Raw genomic sequence first — 24,351 nt, 5'->3', positions numbered from 1 at the left:
CGGGAAGCCAAATAAAGTTCTATTAGAAGGGGAAGCGAGTCCTAGTCATTGATGGGATTTAAACTCGTGTGCCTAAAATTATTGGGTGCATGAGTTACCAATGGGTTACGAGCTCATTGGCTTTCACTTTCTTTCTTTCATGCACACTGATTAGTGACGGCAACGACTTTAGCATTCATTTTAATTTTTTTAATATTTTATAATAATAATTATTATTTATTTAGTGAGTTGGATTCACAAGATAAGTTTCAAAAGTAACCCTCAAATATTAGTTTAATGTTTAATGCATTTACTTTTATTTTTTATTTTTTATTATTGCATTCATAATTCCCAACTCTTTAAGTATTGTGTTAGGCACAACTTTAGTAGTGTTTAATTATATCGGTATTCTTTTTTTTTTTTAACTTTTTGTTTCTGAATAAAAAAACTTGCATTTTTGGGATAATGAATACTGTATTCCCCATTGACTAAGTTTATATATATATATTCTTACATATTGATGAAATGTTATTTGAAAGTTTTGCAACAATTTTTTTTTATGAGATAAATAGTATACAGTAAGTGCTTATAAGTGTGGGAATCCATTTAAGACTATTGGATGAATTTGCTTTCCCTATTTGGTTTTTCTTTTAGAACAATGATAGAGATTCTAATAATTGAGTTTTAAATTTATAATCATATAGTACATGTATTAAATAAGTGCAAGAATTCATATCTATATGATATAATATGGATGATCCATCCTAAATTATCAAGTGTCAAATGAGTTTCTTAGTGTGTACCATTTGTTGTTTAACTTTTTTGAAGAATACATGTTTGACCTACCAATGGGGATAAGAAATTTGCAGGTATAGCACTCGAATGTATATGTGGGTTAAACAACTCTACATCAGTGTTGATGTTGATGTATGATGTAATGTTAAAAAATTGTTGCATCGGCGCTCATTTTCCCTATCTCGACCAAACCCTTGTGCTGCTGTTTTAGAAACTCATACAACAGATTTCTTTGGATTTGGACCAAGAGAAACATAGTTGGTAGAGGAATAATTCCTCTAGAACAAATGTTGTGATGTGCGGAAGCTTGAAGAATACTACATGGAGCAGGAGCGACTTTACTATATCTTCCAGAAGCCTATTGATATAATTCATCGGACGTTTGTTCTCAACATTCCTGGACCAGTAGCAGAGATGATGGAAGTTGAGTTCAAAGCTGATGCAGTTGCAGATTTGACAAACTATAGCTTGGACTAGTAGCTGAGATGATCGAGACATCTAAAGAATAAATCTTCATTGTGGTCGACAGAAGCGACAAATGCGGTAAAAGAACTAAAGCAAAAGTGTCAGTCACTTCCACCATTAAAAATACCTTATAAGGGACACCTCATCTTGCAAACATATGCTAGTAATCATTATTGGGGTGTTATACTGATTGAAGAATCCAATGAAAATAGGAGAGTTTGTGACTATAAATCAAGACAGTTCAGTGAAGCTCAACATCACTACCCATCCAAAAAAAAAGAAGCCCTAACAGTAATCAAAGGAATCGATAAGTTCCAATTATTGTAATTGACGTTAACACAAGGGGGGAATCCTTGTATGTGACTTTGCCTTGAGTTTGGGTTAGTGGGAAATATGAAAAGCCATATTTATCTAATATAAAAGTTTTGTATCAAGAATGTTCACTACTCTTTCATTTTTTTCAAAAAAATAAAATAAAATCTTCAAACTCTGGCCATAGCAGCTTCTAGCCTTGTGTATGATACGCCCCTGCATATAGAGTCCAATGGAGACGGGTTTAAAGATGTGCCCGAAAGCTACAATACATAACCACAACTCTTGTTTCTTGAATCACTTATCTCCTCGATCTAGAAAAATAAGTTGTCACGTTAGAAAATGTATACTGCCTATCAATATTATAAAGAATTAATTAGGGTTTTACAACTTTCAAATTTGGAAATCTACCGGGCCCGATAATCATAGAGCTCTTTTTGATTATTTTCTAATTAACTTCTGATTACTTTTTTATTTAATTAATAGCTTGACGCCACGCAATTTCCTTCTCAATCAAATGACCAAGAGATGAACGAATCCCATAATTAATCGGAAAATGAAGGTGAGAATGATTGGATTAATGATGATAGTTGATAGGGGCTTCAGCTTTCACTTTCCATTGTGGGTTCGTGTGATTTCCAACCCTTCCACAAACAAACAAACCAAAAAAACAAAAATCTTAAAAAGGAAGGTAAGCCAAGAATCACAATCACGAGTACTCCATTATGCCAACTTTATTAAAGTGAACCACGTACGGTTGTGATTGCTGAATAAATTTCTGCAACATCAGTCCGTCCCCCCGTTAAAAAATTTTGTTCTTAACCTCGAATTTTCCTCTCTCCCTGTGGTTATGATATAAATGATATGATATGCTTTACTAGGTATTTTCAAGAAAACTCTTTCCCACATATGCTAGTGACTCGATGCCCTTCGAAATCGAAGGTGGTGACTCGAATGTTGTGTCCGTCAGTCCATGTTTGTAGAATTTAATTGTTAATTGAATAGTATGGTGAAACGTTCACATATATAATTGCAGTATACACATGCATGCATGACATGAAGAAATGGGCTCTAAATCCGAAGAGAGATATGAAAGCAGCTTTATTCTTCTGTAAAAGGAAAATATATGCATACGTATTTCCCACTACATCGAGGAATTAACCCAGGTATGAACTGTATCGTCCACAAAGACTCGTCATTTTCTACCAAGCCCTCAGAACCGTGCTGGACTTAAGGACACGACAGGTTGTTTTACAATGTGATAACGGCTGATATTGATAAAGCAACAATAATGCACCCACAAGTCCTGCCAAAATCTAAGGATCAAGTTGGAGCATTTTTTTTTGTTTGAACAATAATGAATTAATTATCATCTTTGTCGGCCAAGTGACAACTTTTTTGTCGTTCAAAACTGTTCAAGCTCAATGATTCAATTAATCATTTGGTTTTTTTAATCTAAATATCTTTAACATTTCACATAATTTCTTTTCAGTTTAATTTGCTTTCATCATCTCCGCTTATTTTGATCGAAACCATCCATTAAGAGATCCTTATACTTCTATGTGGGAGTGAGTCCAAATCTTCCGTTTGTACTGATATGAAAAATTTTTATTTCTCAATATTTAAAAGTAAATTCAGTCTCTTCCAAACTCAAATATCTAAACCGAGCCACATTCAAAAAAACAAAAACAAAAAAAAAGAAAGAGATTATCGACAAAAACAAAAAGAATTAATAAATAAAGTTAAAGAGTTGCACTGATCAGACCCCATCTATTCGAGGCATGATCCATGCGATCGACAATGTTAAAGAAAAATGCATGGCAGTTGGGCAAAGTTAAAACTTAAAAGGAGACTTTGGCATCCACAAAGATGGAAGTGGTAGCTACTGTAGAAATTTTACAGCACTTACGAGATAGTGCAGGTGACAAGAACGATGCATGTAACTCGAAAATAAATGACTTTATATAATTCAAATATGTTCTTAATATTTTTAATTTCTAGTCGAACTTCGACGGTGCGAAAAAATTCATTAATTAAATTAGAAGACACATGGTTAGAGGACATAATAAATTTTATATCTCTTAAAATAATCATGCTATAAAAACAGAAAAGAAAAAACAACAAATACCATTGAAAACAAATACAGCTAATTCAAATCCTTGTTCTCCTTCAGAATCTTTAATACTGAGGGAGCATGATGATGAAAGCCTTTTGTGAGGGCATGTACTTGTTGTAGAATGTTCAGGAAAAGTATGAGCTTGTGTATAAGAGATTTATAATCCCACTCTGCATGAGACATAATCCCACCAAGAGTGAAGGACTCAAAATAAAAAATACATCACGCGCCGCAAGTAATAATCCTATGAGAGAGGGATTCGTCACACCCATAATATTCCATCATAAGATTTTCAATATAAATTGCTTGATTGCTCACCTCTTCCTCGATTGATTATCAACATTTGAAAATAAGTTCTTTGTTGTTATTATTATTATTATTATTATGTTAGTGTTATATATTTTGGTGGGTACAATTTCGACGCGTCACATGCATTTAAAACTACCAGTCAAATGACAAGGAATATGACTGTTTTTATTTGGCCATGAGACTGAGACAACAAACCTGATGGTGAATCCATTAAAGCTGAAGGAGCTGATGAAAAAGGAGAAATAATACCCCGAAAAGCAAAATTATATGACAGGGATGTCAAGAGAGAAAATTAATTTGAAACACAAAAAATAGCTCTCTTCAGTCTTCCCTGTCCTGTTCAAACGCAAATATTCCACCTGAAAAAGTCTTGCTCACCTGAGCGATTGGTACGTACCTGTAGAAAGTGGATAAATTTTATACAACTCAAGATATGCATGGCATATATTTTTATATATTGTGGGACTTAAAAGGCTGCATTTTCTCAATTGGACAGGTATTGATGCGTTCTCCAATATATCATGATCTGCTCAATCAACCGAATATATTATGAGCGACTCTTGTTAATTTATCGCTTCAATTGCCACTGTTGAAACTCGAAAGATTTCAATTATTGAGCTGTTAATATTTAAAACCCCAAAATTTTGATCGTTACTCACTTACAGTACTCATGCAAAAGCTTAAACTCATCATCAGTGTCGGTACTGCCCACAACTGATCCCAAGTGGCTACACGTGCGTGTCGAAACTTAAGCTTCAATAACATAACATTAATTATTTAATAATAGAAAGGAGAATTATGTATTCACAATTCACACAGTAGCCAGCCATTTGCAACTGTTGAATGGGTCCTTAATTTTTCTTGCTCCTTCATTTCATAAAATGTAGGGTCGTAGGGAACAGAGAGAGTGAGAAGTGGAAGCCAGATTTGCTTTGCTTTTACTTTTAAACTGGAGAGCAATCTCAATCTCTATCTCTGGGAAAGCTAAAGTGACATTAATAAACCAGGGCGGCCCCCCACGTCAATCCTTTAACATAAGCACAAGTAGTGACATATCCTCATCATCTCATGCACGATCAATGTAATGTTGTGTTACTAGACGACAATTTTGGATTAGCCATTTTTCACAATTCCACATTCACACACATGTATATGCTTATATAACTACAAATGTTAAATTAATGCTCTTTCATACACTAAACTGTACTACATATATAACCCACTTACCCTACCTATATATATGTATATAACTTCCTGCTTTCACCACAAAAATCCTAGTGAAAGAGTAAGTAGCTAGGCAGATGGGAGTCAATTTTAATTAAATGGGAAATAATAAACAAGTGAAAGTGAAACGACAGGAGGGCAAGGCTAAGAGAGGTTTGTGGAAACCAGAAGAGGACTTGATTCTGAAAATTATGTAGAGACTCATGGTGAGGGCAATTGGGCAGCTGTGTCCAAGAAGTTAGGTATGATTTATAATCAATTTACGGCAACGTGTATACATAATTTCCCCAAGTTCAGGTACATTAATCACTGTATATTTAATTAACATTTCTTTCTGTATCAATTAATTTGTCTCTCTGCAGGTTTGAAGAGGGGAGGGAAGAGTTGCAGACTCAGATGGAAGAATTACCTGAGACCAAACATCAAGCGCGGTGCCATCTCTCAACAAGAAGAAGACCTTATCATCCGAATGCATAAACTTCTTGGCAACCGGTGATTAATGTTCTTAATTACTTAATTAGTACACTTTAATTACTTTTTTTATTAAATTTTTTCCTTTGTTTTGGCTTTTTATTTTTATTTTCATTTCAAGATTATTATTGTTGATCTCGTGACATGCATGTAGATGGTCATTGATAGCGGGTCGACTTCCTGGTCGAACCGACAATGAAGTGAAGAACTACTGGAATACCCATTTGAACAAGAAATGCCGTTTTGGCAAAAGAAAAGCGACTGCCGTTGACATGGGCACCCACAACATTAATGGTGGTGACTGCAGGGAGAATAATGACGACGGCGGCAGCAACAGCAAACTCCCTGCCCCTCCAATGTGTCGCAATTCTCTAAACGCTTCTCAAGGATTCGAAGAAGAGAGAAATGACTACGATGCTAATACGTGGACTGAAGGTGATTGTGGAGGGAGCTTTAACAATTACTTAGAATGTGCGCTGATTCCTCCAATAATTCTACATTTGTATTTGATGATGAGCCTTTCATTGCCTATTTGGATTCCTTCCTTGTATTCGAGACCTTTGAGTGCAACCAGTAATCGCGTTCTCTAATGTCTCGAGTAGTGCATCTCCTCGTGCTTCAAAATAAATATATCTCGAGTCGTGCATCTCCTCATGCTTTAAAATAAAAATGTCTGCTTAGTACGTACTAGTGACTAGTGACCTAGCTAGGATTTTGCATCAGGTTACATACATTATTGTGTTTCTTCCTAAACCACTGATGCGTGGTTGCACTCTAATGTAATGTACGTAACGATGATTATGTAATGTAAAACAAGCACTGTCTATTCATCCCATGAAATCAGTCTCTTTCTCTCTGAATTGTGAACCATGTATCGGACTCAACAAAAGAGAGAGGAAAAAAAAAAACTTGAAGAAAATAATGCATGTCCTTTTACCCCACCGGGAAGGTGAAACTTAATGAAACCCTTTTATTTGATTGCACTCCACGCGCGCTGCAGTTTACAAATGAACAACTCGGCTAACACGAATAAATTTAAGAGCCAATTTTCAGAACTCGGAAAAACCCGTTAGAATCTGGCGCCTTTTGACCATTTCCAATTCAAAATATAGCGCTTTCGGCACACGAGCCAAAATAAAAATGCAGTAAGGACACAAACTGTTGGATACATCAAGGAATTTAAGCTAACGGAAGTTAATTAGGGCCCAGGATTTAATGGCAAAACATGGTTATTTTATCTGATATCTGTATTTTATAATGCTAAAACTGTCGAGAAAAATTAGCTAATTACATGATGCACTTAATATTTCCACATCCACAGACCCGAAAGGAATTTTATTCACAATACTTCATCTTCTTGTTGAGAATATAACAAACCATTGTCAATAGGCAATGAAGGCGGAGTTCCAGGAGGAATGCTCGCAGCACCGTTTTCGCCAGCACATATACACAAAGCCTCAGCATCTCTAAGGATTGCATCAAGGTCAATCCGACCACTCAGCTCATTAATAAATTTCAAGAGCGTGTCAAAGTCCATTTGCTCCCCCATTATCTTGTTGCGATACCGCTTCAAATTGCAACACATACATACAGGTGCAGATGCTCAGACAGATAATGAGTCCATAATACCTCCCACAATCGCATTGTTTTCTCATATTCAAATTCTCTGAAAAACATGAAATCATAAATCAGGAAAACTCTGGACATCATATTATCACATACAATTATCCATGCAATAAGAAAAATTAAGAATTCAGATGATTATGACGAGGTTAAGTGAGGGGCAAAAGCTCATATAGATATTTTAGCCCCCCTCCTCCCCTAAGATTTGAACTCGAATGGCCAACCAAAGAAAGTTACTTGAAATCCACTTGAGCAAGCCCTGGGAGCCAAAACAGTTAAAAAGCAAAGGGAAGTGACACTTTGGCAATAAAATTACAACTAAACTTGCTACCCAAGTTTCAAGGCACAATCAAATGCTCAATGACCATATTAGAACCAAGAAGCTCAAAACTCTTTTCTCTCTGTTGGTATCTACTCGGCAATCCATACACACAGAAAAGTCGTTAAGATAATTCCACTCAGGTAGCATGCTCTTTTCTATCCCCTCTTCACACAAGGCAAATACACTAACTTGTACAAAAATGCACACAATCATATACAGATAGCCACACAGCCAATGAAAAGTCTGATAGGGGATATCCTATTTCCACTCCCTCCTCTACAAGGATACTGAAATCGTGGAAATTCCTTTCACTGGTCTAGGACTTCTCTTTTTCCCTTTCCAATTACCTTGCAACCCAACCCCTCCCCACTCTCAAATTAAACATATCCCTTCAGACTTGAAAACTGGACCTCTTGCTTCCACTAGAAGAGGCTTATCAACTGGGCTATATTCATCAACCTAGGACCTGTTCAGAATATTATTCTATATTTGATGAAATAAAAAAGCTATCAGATATTACTTGAATGACATGTTCAAAGAACATATACATTATCAAACTGAACAATTTAATTCAGGCATCTGACCTTTTAAATTGTATTAGAACCCAGCGAAAGCAGAAGAAATAATTCAAGCAATCATTCTGCTTGAAATAGTTATGCAACGGATTGTCCAGCAACTCCACCAACTGCAACAAAAGTGATGATTAAAACTCGAAACTCATTCTGTTTGCCTAGCTAAAAAGTTAGTCAAGGAAAAGCTAAGACACCTAATCTCAATTCTTATAAAGCTGGTCACTAACAAATTATAGAATAATTGTCATCATTTGGAAAGGGAATCCAAGCGGAAAGTAGAGAATGTAAAATCTGATTTCAAATATTAAATGACAGATTATGCATATTCTTCTGTGGGTGAAACAAGAAGCTAAAAGATGAAGAGAGAGACCTTAGATAGTGCAAAAAGTTGGCTGTGCATGCCATTTTGGTCACGATTAAAATTAGGACCAAGGCGCTCCATCAATGCCACAAAACACCAAAATGATTGCGACTCATCCTCCATTACAAACAGTATTGGGGACAGCAGATCACTCATACCCTGTAAGACAGATAGCATAATATAAATGAAAAATCATGAGAGTACCAAACTGCATGCACGAACTGGTCATAGCCTATCTGATGCAGGATAGACAGTACCACAAAATAAAAATGATAAGGAATAATAGACAAGGGAGAAACAATAATATTCCATTCAATAATCATAAAATTTTGATTAAAAATGAAAAACGAAGCCCTATTTATGATGGCAAAACCCTAACTAAAACAAGAACTCAAAATCACAAGAAATCCACTTCTCATTATGTAATATAAAACCTACTCAAACAAAAAACTACTCTATAATACCAAAAACAATTGACTTTGAAGAAATAATTGCATACAGAATAGTTAATTTGGAAGATAATTCAAACAATCGAAAAGAAGGATTGATTATGCCAGTAATGCAGCTATAACTGCATTGGGAATTTCAGATAAAAGCCAGCCTTTGTTTCATATTTAACATGGATTTCAAAGCAAGACGTAAAAATAAGGATGCTACACTTGATCAATTTTCTTGTTTTACTTCAATATTTCTAAGTTACAAATAATAACCATGAAATTTTTCATGCTTATTCAATAGTTTTTGTGCATATGACACCAGCAGACTCAAAAGATTATCTGTCCAGCCTTCACTTCTGTTGCATTCCTAATGCTTTTCAATCATTCTTTGACTTATGCAAAGCAAATGACAATCACAGCTTGATGACTATACACAAGTGTAAAATCATACATTTTCATGCGACCACCAGCAAGGCTAAGAAAGATCACTCGATGTTAGAAGTAATTACCTGACAATAACCAAGATCAAAGTTATAGAAAGAGTATGTCAACAGAATATCACGTAGAAGATGCACATTTGGATTATCATCCCCATCGAAGAAAGTGACCGACCTATCAGTCCTCACCTAGAAAACAGAGAAAAAAACCCAATTAGAATCACCATTTCATTTTAAACTTCCTCCATAAAATAATTTACAAAGGTGGTGAATACTGGTTCTAGTTTCATACATACCACATCTTTATCTATAAGCCCTTTCCTCTCCCTGAATTTTGTAAACCTCTTGCCTGTTCAGGTGAGATACTCTGGCAGAAGAAATTATATCTGCATATTAAGCCTTCGAAAAACTCTCTAAAGAAAATCATAAATTCTAAACACACAAGAAACCATGAGAAGTGAAAAATAAGGTTGCTATCTAAAAACAGGTCCATAAAACCACAAAAACAACATTGAACAACACAACGTACTTACATTATATTTTCATCAAAAGGCTCAAAAAGCCATGGCACAAAGCAACGTGTTTACCTTAAAAGCAATGCATTAATTTCTCTCTCTCCCCCTCGGACAGTATATTAGCATTTTTCTTTATGAAAACGAAAGGAAAAGGAAACAACAAAGAGAAAAAGCAGAGCTAACTATAAAGATAGAGCACTAAAGCTGCAGACATAATGAAATGGAGAAATTTGAAGAGAGAAATAAAAATAATTATGACAAAGGAAAATATGACAACAAAAGAAAACCATCCAAAATTTGAGCTGATACAAGGGAGGGTTCTACAAAACATGACAGCACAAACACACAGATATACAAAATGAGAGAACAGCATTGAACAGGACGGAATGATTCTAAACAAAAGAATAAATGAATATTAACAGCGAACCTGCCACTGCCTCTTTATGTTCTCATACTCTGACTTCTTAATGCACCTAAGATACTCCCTCTCAGCATATGTTGAATCATATGCATAGTATCCCAACAAGAACGCCCAAACCTACAAACATAATCAAGGGCTTCATGAACAAGATACAAAATTAATGAAAACCAAATACTCAGCAGAATGTCCCCTACTAAGGATTCAAACCTCTCTCCGTAATTTGTGATCAACTCCCCCATAGAATATTCTTTTCCTTAAAGCATTTGAATCCATAACTCGCCCCTCATTGTCCAAAAAAGTTGTCCACTGAACATATAAAAGATATCAGCACAGCAACAATGATGCATATAAATACAACATCTGGCAAATATTTCAGGGATTCCAAAATTTTAAATCAAACATGTATTGACAATTTGGTGCAATTGCCTTAAAATATTTAGGTGTCATGGTTGCCATGTTCAAAGAATTAAAAATAAATAAATAAATAAAAGACCCACTTATCTAATGAGCAATACCTAATTACAAAGCAAACACTCAAAACAAAAGGGGTCATATGCAAACCTCTCACATTCATTTTCATAAAAAGTAAACATTCATGTTTTTTATACAATTTTGATCAAGTAACTCCGATTCTCCAAGAATATAGAAGTCATATTTTTTATTTGAAAAATAAATCCTCATATGATATCAAGCAGTGAAAATAAGAGACTTTGTGCCAGATGTAATTTGATTTTTGTCTCATATATAAACAAGAGGAGAATTGGATGTCATACACATCGCCGTGCACAAAAACAAAAGAATATGCATGTGCGTGTGTGCATTTGTGTGCGTGCGCTCTGCTGGACCTGCTTCAGGAAAACAGATGAAATAAATTCCTTTAAGGAGACAAAAGTATGACTGCCTTTAAGGAGACAAAAGTATGACTGATAGAAACTTCATGCTTACAGGGTCTATCCTCAAGAATTAAAGCTAGACAGAGAACTTAAAGAAGGCAGCCCTTACCTCTTCAGATCCCAAGGGAGGCTGTCGGGGTTTTCCCCCAAACTAGTGTTAGTTTATCGAACTGCCAAAATGAAACATAAACAAAAGCACACATGTCCACTCTCTAACATGAAAAGCCACAGATTAAAGCAATCAAAACATATCAAGCCATCTAACAAACGAAAACCAATTGGCACCATTGTCTATAGTCCCACAGTCAACAGTTACCAAACTACCAATGGGATTACTTTATACGCCTAACATCCCATAGAAATCAAATTTTGTTTTCTCATAGTTGAGTAGAAATCAGGTTACTTCAGCCTAAGCTGATGCAGAGGAAGATTTTAGGTTCAAAATTATCCAAGATCATCACCATTTTGTCATTCAAACAATGGGATGTTGCACTTGAGCTTCTGTACAATATTGGAGTCATATGTTGAGGAACATAGTAATCTTGGTCAGTCACTTTGCAATAACACGGACAGATTAAAAAGAGATTTGGCCTAAAAAAGAAAAAAGAAAAGGTCCACATGTATCCAAGACAGATAAGTAACTACAAGCATGCATGACTGTATATGCACCATGAACCAATCATGATTCTTAAAAATGGGTGGAAACACTGAAAGGAAGAAAAAAAATCCAAAACTAATAAGACATAAAGCTCCTTTCTATACCTCCTTACAATCAATTAGCTCAAAAGTTCCCACATTGGTGACAGCTTCTTCATCATGAATGTGTTTCCTAGATGAAATTTTCTGTTTTAAAATGGATAAATGTCTACATCAGATGGCCTTGGAAAAGAAGTCTGTATTCTTTTTCCAACTACAATATGCAAGTGGCCTGAGACCTGAGTTGCACAGAGTGCAAAAGCTCTGAACCAAATTTCAACCATACTAATAAAAATAATGAATAATCCTATACTGATATGGCAAAAGTAGAGGCATGTAGTGTAGTCCCAACCCAATAAAAGCTTCGAAAATGATCTGGACCCCAGAAAGTACATCTTAGCATCGCATCATGCGTCCTTTTTGCTGTCGTCCATTGCATGCACCTTGCATTCACTGTTGCTAAGGACACTAAGCATTCTACTATGCCCAAAATGCCTCACAGATAACATGAATAATAATAATTTATCAAGCAGTGAACCTATAAAAGTTGACCCACACTAAAAAGCTGGGTTTGAGATTTTATTGTGGATTCTCATTATATAAGAAAGCTATTCGCCCAAAGGCCAAAACCTAGCAGCTAAATGGACAGCCAACATCCAATTAACACGAAAATAAACAAAAGAAGAAATAACCTCATATCATGATAGTGGTAAGTCAGTTGATGCACACAATGGACATGATAACTTACTGTGGACAATATAATCAGCACCAGTAGAATAAATGAAGATGATGCAACAACCAATATAAAAATTTACAAGTGAAAAGTATTGAATCATTGAGGAATTACAGAAAGAGGAAGTCACAACTTAACCTGAAATAACTAAGAAGTTGCAAAAATCAAAGAATTACCTCCACAGGATCTGGGGCTACTGGGGATTTCATTAAACAATTGTCTCTGTATCATAGGATGCCTTGTGATCGAAATCTAGGGCAGACTGGCTATCAAATTTCTTCTCAAAAGCACCAAAGCCATTGCTATGATTTTCACGAAATAGTTGAGAAGTTGTTTCGCGGGCAAATTTCGTTACAAGAGAGAATTTTTCCAGTACTTGAATTGAAATATCCCGAGGCAGGATCTTGAGCCTTTTGCTTCTGTCTCCCATGGAATTGAGAAATACTGTGGACTATCATGGCCAAGGCCTCCATTGGTCCTCTCTAGGTTCACATTTGTAGGAGAGTCGCCAATTGAAACAGGTGTTGATGACCCACTTGCAATAGAAACTGCCCTAGGCAGCTCCAAAGAAGATAAAGTTCTCTGTTGCAAGCAATGAGAACATCCAGTGTTAATCATACCAAAACAAGACATAACGTTGATCGATCAAAGCGCGAAAATTTGAATAGCTAGGTAAACTTGACTAAATGAATTGTGTCGCTAATGAAAATGCAAAATAAAGAAATAAAGATATTTTTTCTAAAGACAAAACAACATAGATAATGGATATGTGCAGCTGAGCAGGTGCAAGTTTGTACATTCCTTTAGTTGGGAGAAAATTAAATTCAAAATCACAAGATTTTCACTGTTAAAAGAACCCATAATTCCCCATGTAAGAAATGTTTAACACCATATGTATGAAAATTGCAAGAGAGAGATGCATTGTACCAATGGATGAATATCTATTTAAACTGAGCGATTAAAACAAGTAAATTAGTTTGTTACATACCTGTAGACGGTTATCAAAATCATTAACAAGAAAGACATTTGCATCTTCTACTGACCTGGAAACATGATGTAAAGCAAGGGACATCAATGAATGGCATCATAGGCTTAAGATGAAAGTAATAGCCTTATAATAAATAAATAACCTAGATGGATTTATCTTCCGGCATTATACTCCAAAATGAGTTATGAGTTGGCCATACAGATTGTTAGTATAAGATATTCATATCCCACAGACACTCATATGATGCAACATTTCTGAACACGCAATCTAAACTGAACCAAAATTAACAGAAACTCTAGTCTGATGTCTACGTTTCACTTGAACAGTCATAGATGGATTTCAGATGCACAAGAACATATATGCATGTCAGCACATACTTGATTCGTTTAGAATCTAGTTCATAGACTAATATAATACAGATACACTATGCACATATACATATACGAGAAATTAAAGAAAATGGGAATATGATAATAAATCACCAACCTCACAAGTAAGACGTGTTGCTTTATGGTAGCGAGGAACTCCCTAACTCCTCCAGTGTAGAAGTAAAGAGGAGGAAAAGCAAGTCCTGGAAAAAGAGAACCCCATTCACTCCACTTATAGAGACAAAAAATAGTTCATATAGGCTTGTAAAGTGAAACAAAGAAATTTATTAAAGCTAAAATAATTTGAATTTATTAGAGCTAAAATAATTTGACAACCTGATGATAAAACAACAATTATGTACTGCCACCCAAAAGCCGGAGTGTGTCGGCGAATGGACCGCACTTCTGTAAATGGCACTGCCCTTATGGTATACAAATTCCTATCTACACATAAAAAGCAATAAAACAATAACAGTCAGCACTTATAAACATTTATACCTGAATTGCATACTCGATTAATTAATTTAATTATAACAAGTACAAAGCTAAACATACCTTTCTCAGATAGCCTAGTGTTGGAGTTTTGGCCTTTGTACGGAATCCAAGTCTATTGTAACACACAAAAACAAAAATTAAAAGAATAAAAGAAATTATAAGGATATCAGAGATAAACAACAAGTTAGTAATATTATAGTTAATTGCAAAATTGTTACCATGAAGAGAGAGGATCCTTGTTTAATTAGCTTTAATCTTCCGCTAATTCGTTCAGATGCAAACTGAGTAGGATGAATAGTCACGTTATCTTTCAAATAAACCAGTTCAGCGCCTTCCGATTCGCTCGACGAGCTTCTCTTGCTGCTATCGCTCCTCATCATGCTTGATGATCCCTATTTATAAACAAAAACCAAAAAAATAAAAAATAAATGTTCATCGAATCCCCGATTCATGGCAAAGTAAAATTCTTGTTTTGATTAAACGCGATCGGATCAAAACTAGCAAAAAACGAGAAAGCGATTGCCGTGTGTGAATGTGAATTAAAAGAAATTGCTTACTTGTTGCATAGACGCGGCGTAATCGGCGTCGTCTGATAAATCGTGTAGCTCCATTTCTTGCATGATTTTGCTGATTAATCAACTATATAGTGTAGGGATGAGAATGAGAGCGAGGGTACAGAGAGCAGTGATTTGATTTTGCTTCGTGATTAAGAATTGGGATCCTGGCCGATGCGAGAGGAGGGAGGAATAGCGAGGGAAGGTGTGGTGGGTCCCTGCTGCACAGTCATTTTCGGTATCTTCTCTTCTTCTTTTCTTTTTTTTCCTGAAAAATTACTATCCACTTATTTCAAAACTAAATAATAATTAATTAAGAAATTTATAAGTCTTAACTCTTACGTAAACTCAAACCGAAAGCTTGGTGACGTTCGAAAATTGAAGTATACAACGGGTTGCTGACTTACTGTTTACGTACTATGAAATTCTTGCTAACTGAGGTAACAATTATATTATAATTTAATACTTATATAAAGTTTAAAATAATAATATAATTTAATTTGAATATAAATTACAATATTTATAGTATTAATTAAATTAAAAATCGGATAGAGATAGATATAACAAATAATGACAACAATTAACTAAAGTTATTTTACTAGTTAATAACCTATTTTGATTCTAAGACAAACTAAACAAATTAATAATTATAAAGTTTATTTCAATTCTGATTTCTTTAGTTAAAGTGAACAATTTATTTAAATTATTCTTTACCGTTCCAATTCTAACTCATTTTAATTTCAGTGTATTTTTATTTCAACCAATTCTAATTACCGATTAATAAATACAGTAGCATTATTTTCAAATTTCAAAGTTTCGAGTGTCCATTAAACACTTACTAAAGATACTTGGAAACTCAAGTTAGCATTTAGTTAATAAGAAAAAAGATAAGGATTATAAAGAAGAAATGTAATTGAGCTGCTCTACAGGAGTATTAGAATCAATTTAGCATCTCTCTATAGCTGATGTGTTGGTCACAGAGAATTTGGGACGAGAGTCTAATGTGAGTCTTCAATAGACAGCATCCTTTTTTCATGATATATTGGCTCTTTATATAATGTGATATGCGAAGGGAAGTCACTCAAAATTTCCTTGAATTATCTAAGGCACTACCGATTATTAAGGTGCTATATTTTTTAAACTATAATTATTATAGGGAAAAAAATTGTAACCATAAAATAAAAAGTTAATAGAACATATAATTATGAGAAAAATAATAAAGATATTATAGATTTTTCGTCATATAAATGGTGGATCAAAGTAACTTAACTTACAAATTATAGTAATTAGTATTTACTAAATACTATAATGTTGTAGTTTAAAATTACGGTAATTCAACCTCAATATTATAAAGAACTTGAGTGTAACGAGTTTTATACTTATGGACACGTGGTAAAATAGGAAGGCCGAAGGTTTTTTTTCTTTTTTAAACCATTGGTGATGTAATGCAAAAGGTCTTGTGTTTTTTGTATTATGTTACAACTATTTTACACAAAGTCTATTAATAAAAGGACGAGGCTATTTAAACTCACTAATTTTTTTAACACTCACTTTTTTAATTAAAATAATTATTAAATTATAACTTATTATTTTAATTGACTATTTCTTAAAAATCATAAAATTACCTTTGATTAACTACTTTTTTCTATACTATAACTATGATAAAAGTTTGAACTATTTTTTTTTCTTTTCAATTGTTTCTATTTTTTCCGTTCTTCTTTTTTCTATTTTTTATTGCTGAATCAACTTTATCTTTTTCTCACTTTTTAGTGTAACATTATCAATTCTTACCTATTATTAACATTTAAAGTTTGTGCTTTTGAGATTTAACCAAAAAATTTCTAATAGATTTAAAATGGTACAAAAAATTTTATTTTTAATTTTTACATGATGGGTATTGTTATTTTCATTTTGTTTTAGATTATAATAGGGCCCAATTTATTAACTTTTTGACAATTTCGTTGTTTAATGCAAAATTTGTTTTCGTGTATCACAATAAATTTTGACGAGGGAAAGAGATGAAGGGACAGAACAAGGTCAAATAAGTTATTGATCAAATTATATTTTCACAATAAAAACTTTAACTTATGCAGTGATGGTATAGGACTTTATTTTTTAATTTTAGAATTTTGTTATTTCGGTATTTTAATATTTTCTATTCTTAATTAGATTCCATTATAGTATATGTATATGTATTTTATTTTTAGTTTTCTTTTTTAAGTTAATTTAATTCACCATAGTATATATATGGAACTATGGAAGTCTTGTTATTGTTTTTATGACTTCAATTATTCAATAAAATTCATCTTTTACAATTTCCCTTAGGAATAGATAAAAATCTATATTATAAGTTTATATTGTAAAGTGCTTTGAATTAGAGGGTCATTTAATTTTTATCTACATGTCAATTACTTCCCACTCCGTCGAGTGGAAAATTTAATAGGTTTAGATAATCCCATCTTTTATAAAATTAAGAGACATTCTACTCACAAAAACGCAATCAATACATATAAGAAAACCAATTACCGATTATTTTCATTGACAATTAAAATTTTTAATTAATATTTGGATTCTTTTTCATTCTTCAATCGAAATCCCCATGTCTATTATAGTATATGTAGTACTATTTTACCGATAAGTCACATACAAAATCTAATGGTTGGAACAATCCAACCAAGATTGAAATTCAATGTTTTATTATATAGCAGGCACAACGCACAACAACTACACTTTGACAACAATTCTAATTAATGCTGGACTTCATAATAAAGACGTAATCTCGTATGGACAAGTCAAAAGCTCACCAATTTGTGGATACACACATCACGCGCGTTTTAAAAAAAAAAAGAGAGAAATTATCTTGTACATTACTGTTTGTTTTGTTTGATGTACTTCTAATTATTAAAAATTTCTAATTTATTCTATGCATTATCTATATTTTTTTAATTTCTATTAATCAATTATTTTGTCACTAACACTGTTAAAAAATCTAAATAAAATGAGTATTTAATTTAGATTATTTCACTCTTAAATGTATTAAAAGACATTTCATCTTTTAAAACTTAATAAAATTCATAAATTTAATTAAAAGACCATTATTTAGAATAAAAAATAAAAAAATAAAGACGGCTATGTTTATAGTCATATTTCTTATGTAATTATAAATTTTGTTATTTTTCAAAGTTCCAAAGGGTAAAATAGTTTTTCAATGCATTCAATGATGAAATGTTAATTTTACTTAGATTTTTTAATTAATTTTTATGGTGTTAATGGTGAAGTAGTTGACTGATAATATAAGTGGTGCATAGAATATGTCTAAATTTTTTTATGGTTAGATGTATATATATGATAAAATAGAGAAAATGGAGAGATAATTTTAAAAAATTAATTTATTTTATAACTTCGTTAATAAAATAATGGTTAATTCCGCCCTGCCCCCAAATATTTCAACATTTTTCATCGTTCCCTCCAAATGTTTCAACAATTTCCACCTTGCACCTAAATCCGTTAATTTGACCGTTTATTCTAACGGTTAAAGGGTAAATTTGAAAGTTCATACCCTAAATATTATTTGATGATGATAAATTAATCTTATTTGATAAGTTAATTGATGGGATTATTGTTTAATTACCTTTAATTAATAATTTTTTAATGTAAAAATCAATTATTGGATTAGCATTTTACGTCATTTAATTCTTCTCCAATTCAAGATAAGGGGCATTTATGATATTTGATTAAATTTCAAATAGCTCCGTTAAAAATAACAGTTAAATTAACGGAAATGAGGATGCGGTGAAAATTATCAAAATATTTGGGGTGTAAAGTAAAAAACATCAACACATTTGGGGGCTGGGTGAAAATAACCCATAAAATAATCACGCGACTACATGGGAGCTCAAGTCATCAAAATTCACATGTGCCATGTGAGTTTTAATGTTGAAAAGAAGTGGTCAATTTTCAAACTAGAGCCCGTGACATGACACTCAATGTAAAAGGGCCTTCGAAGGAATCAAAGCAGTAGCCGATTCCAAACACGATTCGAAGAGTAAGGGCGAGAGTTCAAAGGGACCTTCCTCCTATTTGCCGTCTCAAAAGGAGAAGGAGAACGGCAATATAAAACATAGATTATAAATTCAAATAAAATAACCCCGTTCTCCGTTAGACGCAAATCAATTCAATTGATTTTCCGGTAGGTTCCGAAGCTCTCTCTGTGATCTGGATTCTGTTTGTGTGATTATTGATTAATTGTCTTAGCTGTGAATCTATTTGTGGGTATTGGATCTCGATATTTTTGTGATTGTGATATCATCATTTATGGAGGAAGAGTTTTGATTATTGAATCACTGGCGTTCAGTTTGTTGATGTATCTTCTTGTTATAGAAGAGAACTACCGGCTTGTGAACGTGCCCGAATTACTATTTCTGGGAGTTCTCAGGCCATTGGATTTTTCATTTGAAAGAAACGCCTATTGCTTTTGTGTCCCAAGAGATAGATGGGATAAGGAATTTTTTAAGCTGCAAAGTGGGTGATAAAAATTTAAATAATTTGTCCAATTCACAGAGGGTAAAGGTTACGTTTTAATTGGTTGAATTGGTTTGAGTCGGATTCATGGGTTCTCAGCAAGGCTCTACATTGTCAACGAATGTGGCTGGACTAGTTGATGGCTCGTCAGCTTGTAGAGAGGTTTCCTATGATGATAGTTTGCCTGTGTATGTTAAGGAGCTAATTGCTGGAGGTGCTGCAGGGGCATTTGCTAAGACGGCTGTTGCACCTTTTGAACGGACTAAAATACTCTTGCAGGTGAATACGGTTTTTCAGTTTCATTCACTCAATTTTTATGTTCCAGACAGTGTAAATATTTCTAAAGGATTGTATGAATGAGGGTAATTTTATCTGCATGGTATGTGCACATTTTATATTGTAGATTTTTTCTTTGGTTACATTGCATTTATTTGTGCTGATGGTTTGTTTATGTGTGGTTTTGATACTAATAGTTCTGGGGTCAATGTGTAAACATCAATTAAATGATCAAAATGTGTATTTAGCTTGGGATGAAAAAGTTTTATCTGTTAATGTAGTTGTGTTAGTTTATTACATTATGCTTTCTTATCTTTTGAGCGAGCTGGGCATATTGCATGTTAGCTCATTCTCATGTTGCTGAGTTATTTGTTTGAAGCTTATCATATATGATCTCTAAATAGTTCTAACTCTCTCATTATCACTTGCATTGACTGATTCTGTAGACTAGAACTGAAGGGTTCCAGTCTCGTGGAGTGTATCAATCCTTGAAGAAGTTATTGAAGCAAGAGGGCATTCTTGGATTTTATAAGTAAGATTGCAATTTTTGTCCTTCTTTTTGCAATTTTTTGCTTCCTTTTGAATATATATCCTTCCCACAGGAAAGTTAATATAATTTCTTATGTCTTAATTGCAGGGGAAATGGAGCTAGTGTTCTTCGGATTGTTCCTTATGCAGCCTTACATTTCATGACATATGAGGAGTATCGTGTTTGGATCATAAATAACTATCCGTCCATGGGATCAGGTCCTGTTATAGATCTATTAGCTGGTTCGCTAGCTGGAGGAACAGCAGTTTATGCACGTATCCTTTAGATCTGGCTCGTACAAAACTTGCTTATCAGGTGAGTGGTTTGCATAAGCGTTATTGAATCTTCTTACTCTTAGTTGAGCAAGTTGGAGGATATCATTGGATTTTGTGTTAATTGGAAATTGCAGATTGTGATTTATGATTAATGCTTAGATGTATGCCTTCCTTTGTTAATGATATTGTCATGTTGATATGTCGATACTGTAGGTGTAGTGTGCTAGCAAAGTCTTTTAACTGATATGCACCATAAATTACTGAAATATTCTACTGAAGGTTCAATATAGTTTTAAATATTTCATAATCCTATACGTCACTTTCTCTGGTAAGTTTACATGATTCATTTATCTTTCCACAATAATCGGTTGAAGGTAACAATTTTGTAGTTCAAGACGATAGTGGAGGCAGGAGCTCTAATTTTGGTGTTCCATGTTTTAGAACTTTGCTTAATACATATTGTTATGATGTGCATAATAACAGTATTTAATTAATTTGATTTATCATATACAGTTTGAACCTGTGAGAAGGGTACGGGGTAGACTATTGACCCAACATAAATGTAGGACAAATTCGCTTTCATTTCTTTTTCTTTTCTGGTATTTATGCTTTGTCAACTTTTGATCCTGTTAATCATTGTATGATGAGGCGTATATATAGGGTGAATGCATAATTAAATTTGTCGCTATATTTTAAAACCTTAGTGCTTCTAGATAACTTCAGCCCTATTTGATATAGAGGTTGGGCAGTTGTGGCTTTTACAGCACTAAGCTGTTTAGTAAACACTAATTACTGTAGTATCGAAGCTAAGTTAATTTGATCCACCACTTGTATGATGAAAACTTAAAATATCTTTATTATTTTTTGACAAAATTATTATTTAAAGTCTTATTTACTACACACTATTAACTTTTATTCCATAGTTATTAACTTATTTTTTCATCTCAATACCAAATAGGGTCTTAAGTTTTCATAAATCAGTCAGCTGGGCAAACGTAGCTTAGGTCGAACTAAGTTATGCCAGTAGTTCCCATTCTTTTTCTTCTGAAACTTGAAAGAAATGTTTATTTTTGTGTTATTTCTTTTGCTTCTTATAGAATAATTTATTTTTGAAATCATAAACACGTTTCAAGTAATATTTTGAAGACAGAAACTTTTTACTGATCAGCCAATTTTGTAAACAATATCCTCTTAATAGCAGAACATTTTATCTGTCCTTTGCTTGTAATCACTTTTAAATGGATATATAGGTCGTGGACACAGGAGGAAGTTTGAGGAGTGGTATTAGAAGTATATGTGCTCAGCCTGCATATAGTGGCGTAAAAGATGTACTTACAAGCGTCTATAAGGAAGGGGGGATACGTGCTCTATATCGAGGCATAGGTGCGTATGTCCTGTCCTGTTATGCTTTTTCTTTAAGATGGTTGGTTTTGCCACCAATACATGTAATCTTCAAATTTGGTAGGCTATATAGTTCTCTTGAACATTTGATTTTCCTTGTCTGTTCACGATTACTGCTTCGGTGAAAATTATCATCTTGTTTAAACTGTGCCTTTTCTTCCATGTGATGCCGTTGATATATTGCTAATTCACCCAAAAAAGGAATAAAAATAAAAAATTATTTTAAAAAAAAAAACTCAAGTTGTCTTTGTCTGAGCAGGTCCAACATTAGCTGGAATCCTCCCTTATGCTGGTCTGAAGTTCTATATATATGAGGAACTTAAGAGGCATGTCCCTGAGGAGCACCAGAAGTCCATTGTGATGCGCCTTTCTTGTGGAGCTATGGCTGGGTTATTCGGGCAGACATTCACATACCCCTTAGATGTTGTTAGGAGACAGATGCAGGTATCATATATATATAGTTGTTAGTCGGTGTTAGGGGTTGGTAATTCTATCTTCTCTAGTTATGAATATTATTGTTAAATGTAAATGATCAGATACCTTGCAGTAAGAAAGTTGAGGGTCCTGCCCAAAGACCATGTCAAATGGAATTATCAAGCAATAATTCTGGGTGTGGATGTATCTAAGTGGTATTGTAATTCTACATTATTTTGTGAAATGTTGTTTTGCAGGTCGAATACATGAAACCTTTAAGCAAAGGTGGTGATGTCAGATACAGGAACACATTTGAAGGCCTTGCCGCTATTGTCAGGAATCAAGGATGGAAACAGTTGTTTGCGGGCCTCAGCATTAATTATATCAAGGTAGTCATTTGAGATTATTCTGAGTTTGCTGTCACCTTAATCATGTAATCGTGCTTAAATTTGAAATGGCCTGTTTACCGACAGAGTTTCATGATTTTATTGTAGATTGTTCCTTCTGTGGCAATTGGTTTCACCGCATACGACATGATGAAGTCTTGGCTTTGCATACCACCTCGGCAGAAATCAAAATCAATCTCCGCCTCATAGATCCCTGTCTAAAGCTAAGACACACGCTGTAGCTAAGATTCATACCGACTAAAGAAGGCCCTCTACATAGGCATTAACATAATTTACATTGGCTCATTGAATGTTAAGAAATGAAATCTTTGATCTAATTTTTTTACCCTTATTATCCCTCCACGTTTTGAATGAAATTTACAGTTTTGGAGTTGGGCAAAAAATCTTGTTTGTAAAAGCACAACAGTCTCGAACATGTTACGTTACATGCCCTTGAATAAAAAAAATAAGTCGGCAATGGCACCAGCATTCAACATTCGAATCAGTTATTTGAGCGGTGCAATTTGCAAGAACCAGTTGTCTCGGATGCCAGTGGCATTGATTGATGCTACATCCGTATAATTAATAATGAACCGATTTAACATCTCCAACTAATGTACGCAGGATGGCTCGCCGTCAGGGCAGATGGGCATTTATAAAACATTAATACCTCACCTACTGCGAGTACGTGGATAGACAGATCATCTGTTAGGGCAAATGGGCATTTATAAAACATTAATGCCTCACCCAAGTCTAGGTGCTCTGATATACAGGAGAGGTGCCCTGATACGAAAGAAGAGGAAAGATGAAACAGAACGGCTAGATTAGAGTATTTCGAAAATATTTTATTAATTTTATTTTTTAAATATTTATTTACTTATTTATGTGGTAAAAAGGAGACGATCATTAATAAAATTTATAACTCTATATATAAAAGATAAAATTTAAAATTATACTTTACATATGACGAAAAGGCAACAATTAATTAAAATGTGAAAAGTAAAAGACTGATTAGTTACTGTTTTCTATACTGACTCATTGTCAGTAACAAAAGACAAAATAAAAAAGATTTTTTTACAGTTTTTCCCTTATCATGTACTGAGTAAAGGAAAGTCATCTGTAAAAACACAATGACTTTGACTGCTTTAACTTTGGTCTAATATTACTTGTATATTGCTGACTAACTGTACATTATGTTTTCTATGTTGTATGTTTCTTCACTTCCCAAATCATCCCACCATTCTGCTTTTCGTTTAACCTATTCCTACTGTTCTTTCTTAGCTCGAATTTCTGCTTTGAATTCTTTAACATAGTGCTTCAACCAATTTTGTCAATTTGGTTTTGGTGGAGAATGTTACTTCTGGGAGTGGATGCTTTGAGTAGATTTTTTGGGTTGCATCTTCAGTGATTAGGATATATTCTTCAAATTCAAAGTGACTCTAATGGAACGGTCTACCTATTAC

General features: G+C 33.8%; 3 protein-coding genes across 3 annotated transcripts; 2 read left to right on the top strand and 1 right to left on the bottom strand.

The window, feature by feature from the left end:
- Positions 1–5,170: 5,170 nt before the first annotated feature.
- Positions 5,171–6,341, top strand: LOC102618239 (transcription factor MYB82). The gene is given in 4 exon segments (XM_006475832.4): positions 5,171–5,386; positions 5,389–5,442; positions 5,563–5,692; positions 5,826–6,341. Coding segments are annotated over 4 exon segments (708 nt in total). The 5' UTR covers positions 5,171–5,298; the 3' UTR covers positions 6,262–6,341.
- A 541-nt stretch (positions 6,342–6,882) lies between these two features.
- LOC102618520 (uncharacterized) lies at positions 6,883–15,365 on the bottom strand. Its single transcript, XM_006475833.4, is given in 21 exon segments — positions 6,883–7,246; positions 7,249–7,337; positions 8,201–8,301; positions 8,559–8,708; positions 9,496–9,612; positions 9,720–9,772; positions 9,775–9,790; positions 10,366–10,476; positions 10,567–10,665; positions 11,362–11,397; positions 11,399–11,422; positions 12,858–12,935; positions 12,938–13,075; positions 13,077–13,133; positions 13,135–13,263; positions 13,670–13,724; positions 14,156–14,240; positions 14,374–14,481; positions 14,593–14,644; positions 14,751–14,924; positions 15,090–15,365. Coding segments are annotated over 21 exon segments (1,971 nt in total). The 5' UTR covers positions 15,153–15,365; the 3' UTR covers positions 6,883–7,010.
- A 3,685-nt stretch (positions 15,366–19,050) lies between these two features.
- On the top strand, positions 19,051–23,240 carry LOC102618798 (mitochondrial carrier protein CoAc1). The gene is given in 8 exon segments (XM_006475834.4): positions 19,051–19,886; positions 20,330–20,415; positions 20,521–20,675; positions 20,678–20,727; positions 21,938–22,070; positions 22,348–22,532; positions 22,760–22,891; positions 22,997–23,240. Coding segments are annotated over 8 exon segments (1,035 nt in total). The 5' UTR covers positions 19,051–19,694; the 3' UTR covers positions 23,099–23,240.
- The last annotated feature ends 1,111 nt before the right edge of the window (positions 23,241–24,351 follow it).

This window comes from Citrus sinensis, chromosome 1 (genome assembly GCF_022201045.2).
Source record: "Citrus sinensis cultivar Valencia sweet orange chromosome 1, DVS_A1.0, whole genome shotgun sequence".
NCBI lineage: Eukaryota > Viridiplantae > Streptophyta > Magnoliopsida > Sapindales > Rutaceae > Citrus > Citrus sinensis.
Note: the sequence above shows the minus strand (reverse complement) of the source record. Positions and strands in the feature narration are given on the sequence as shown.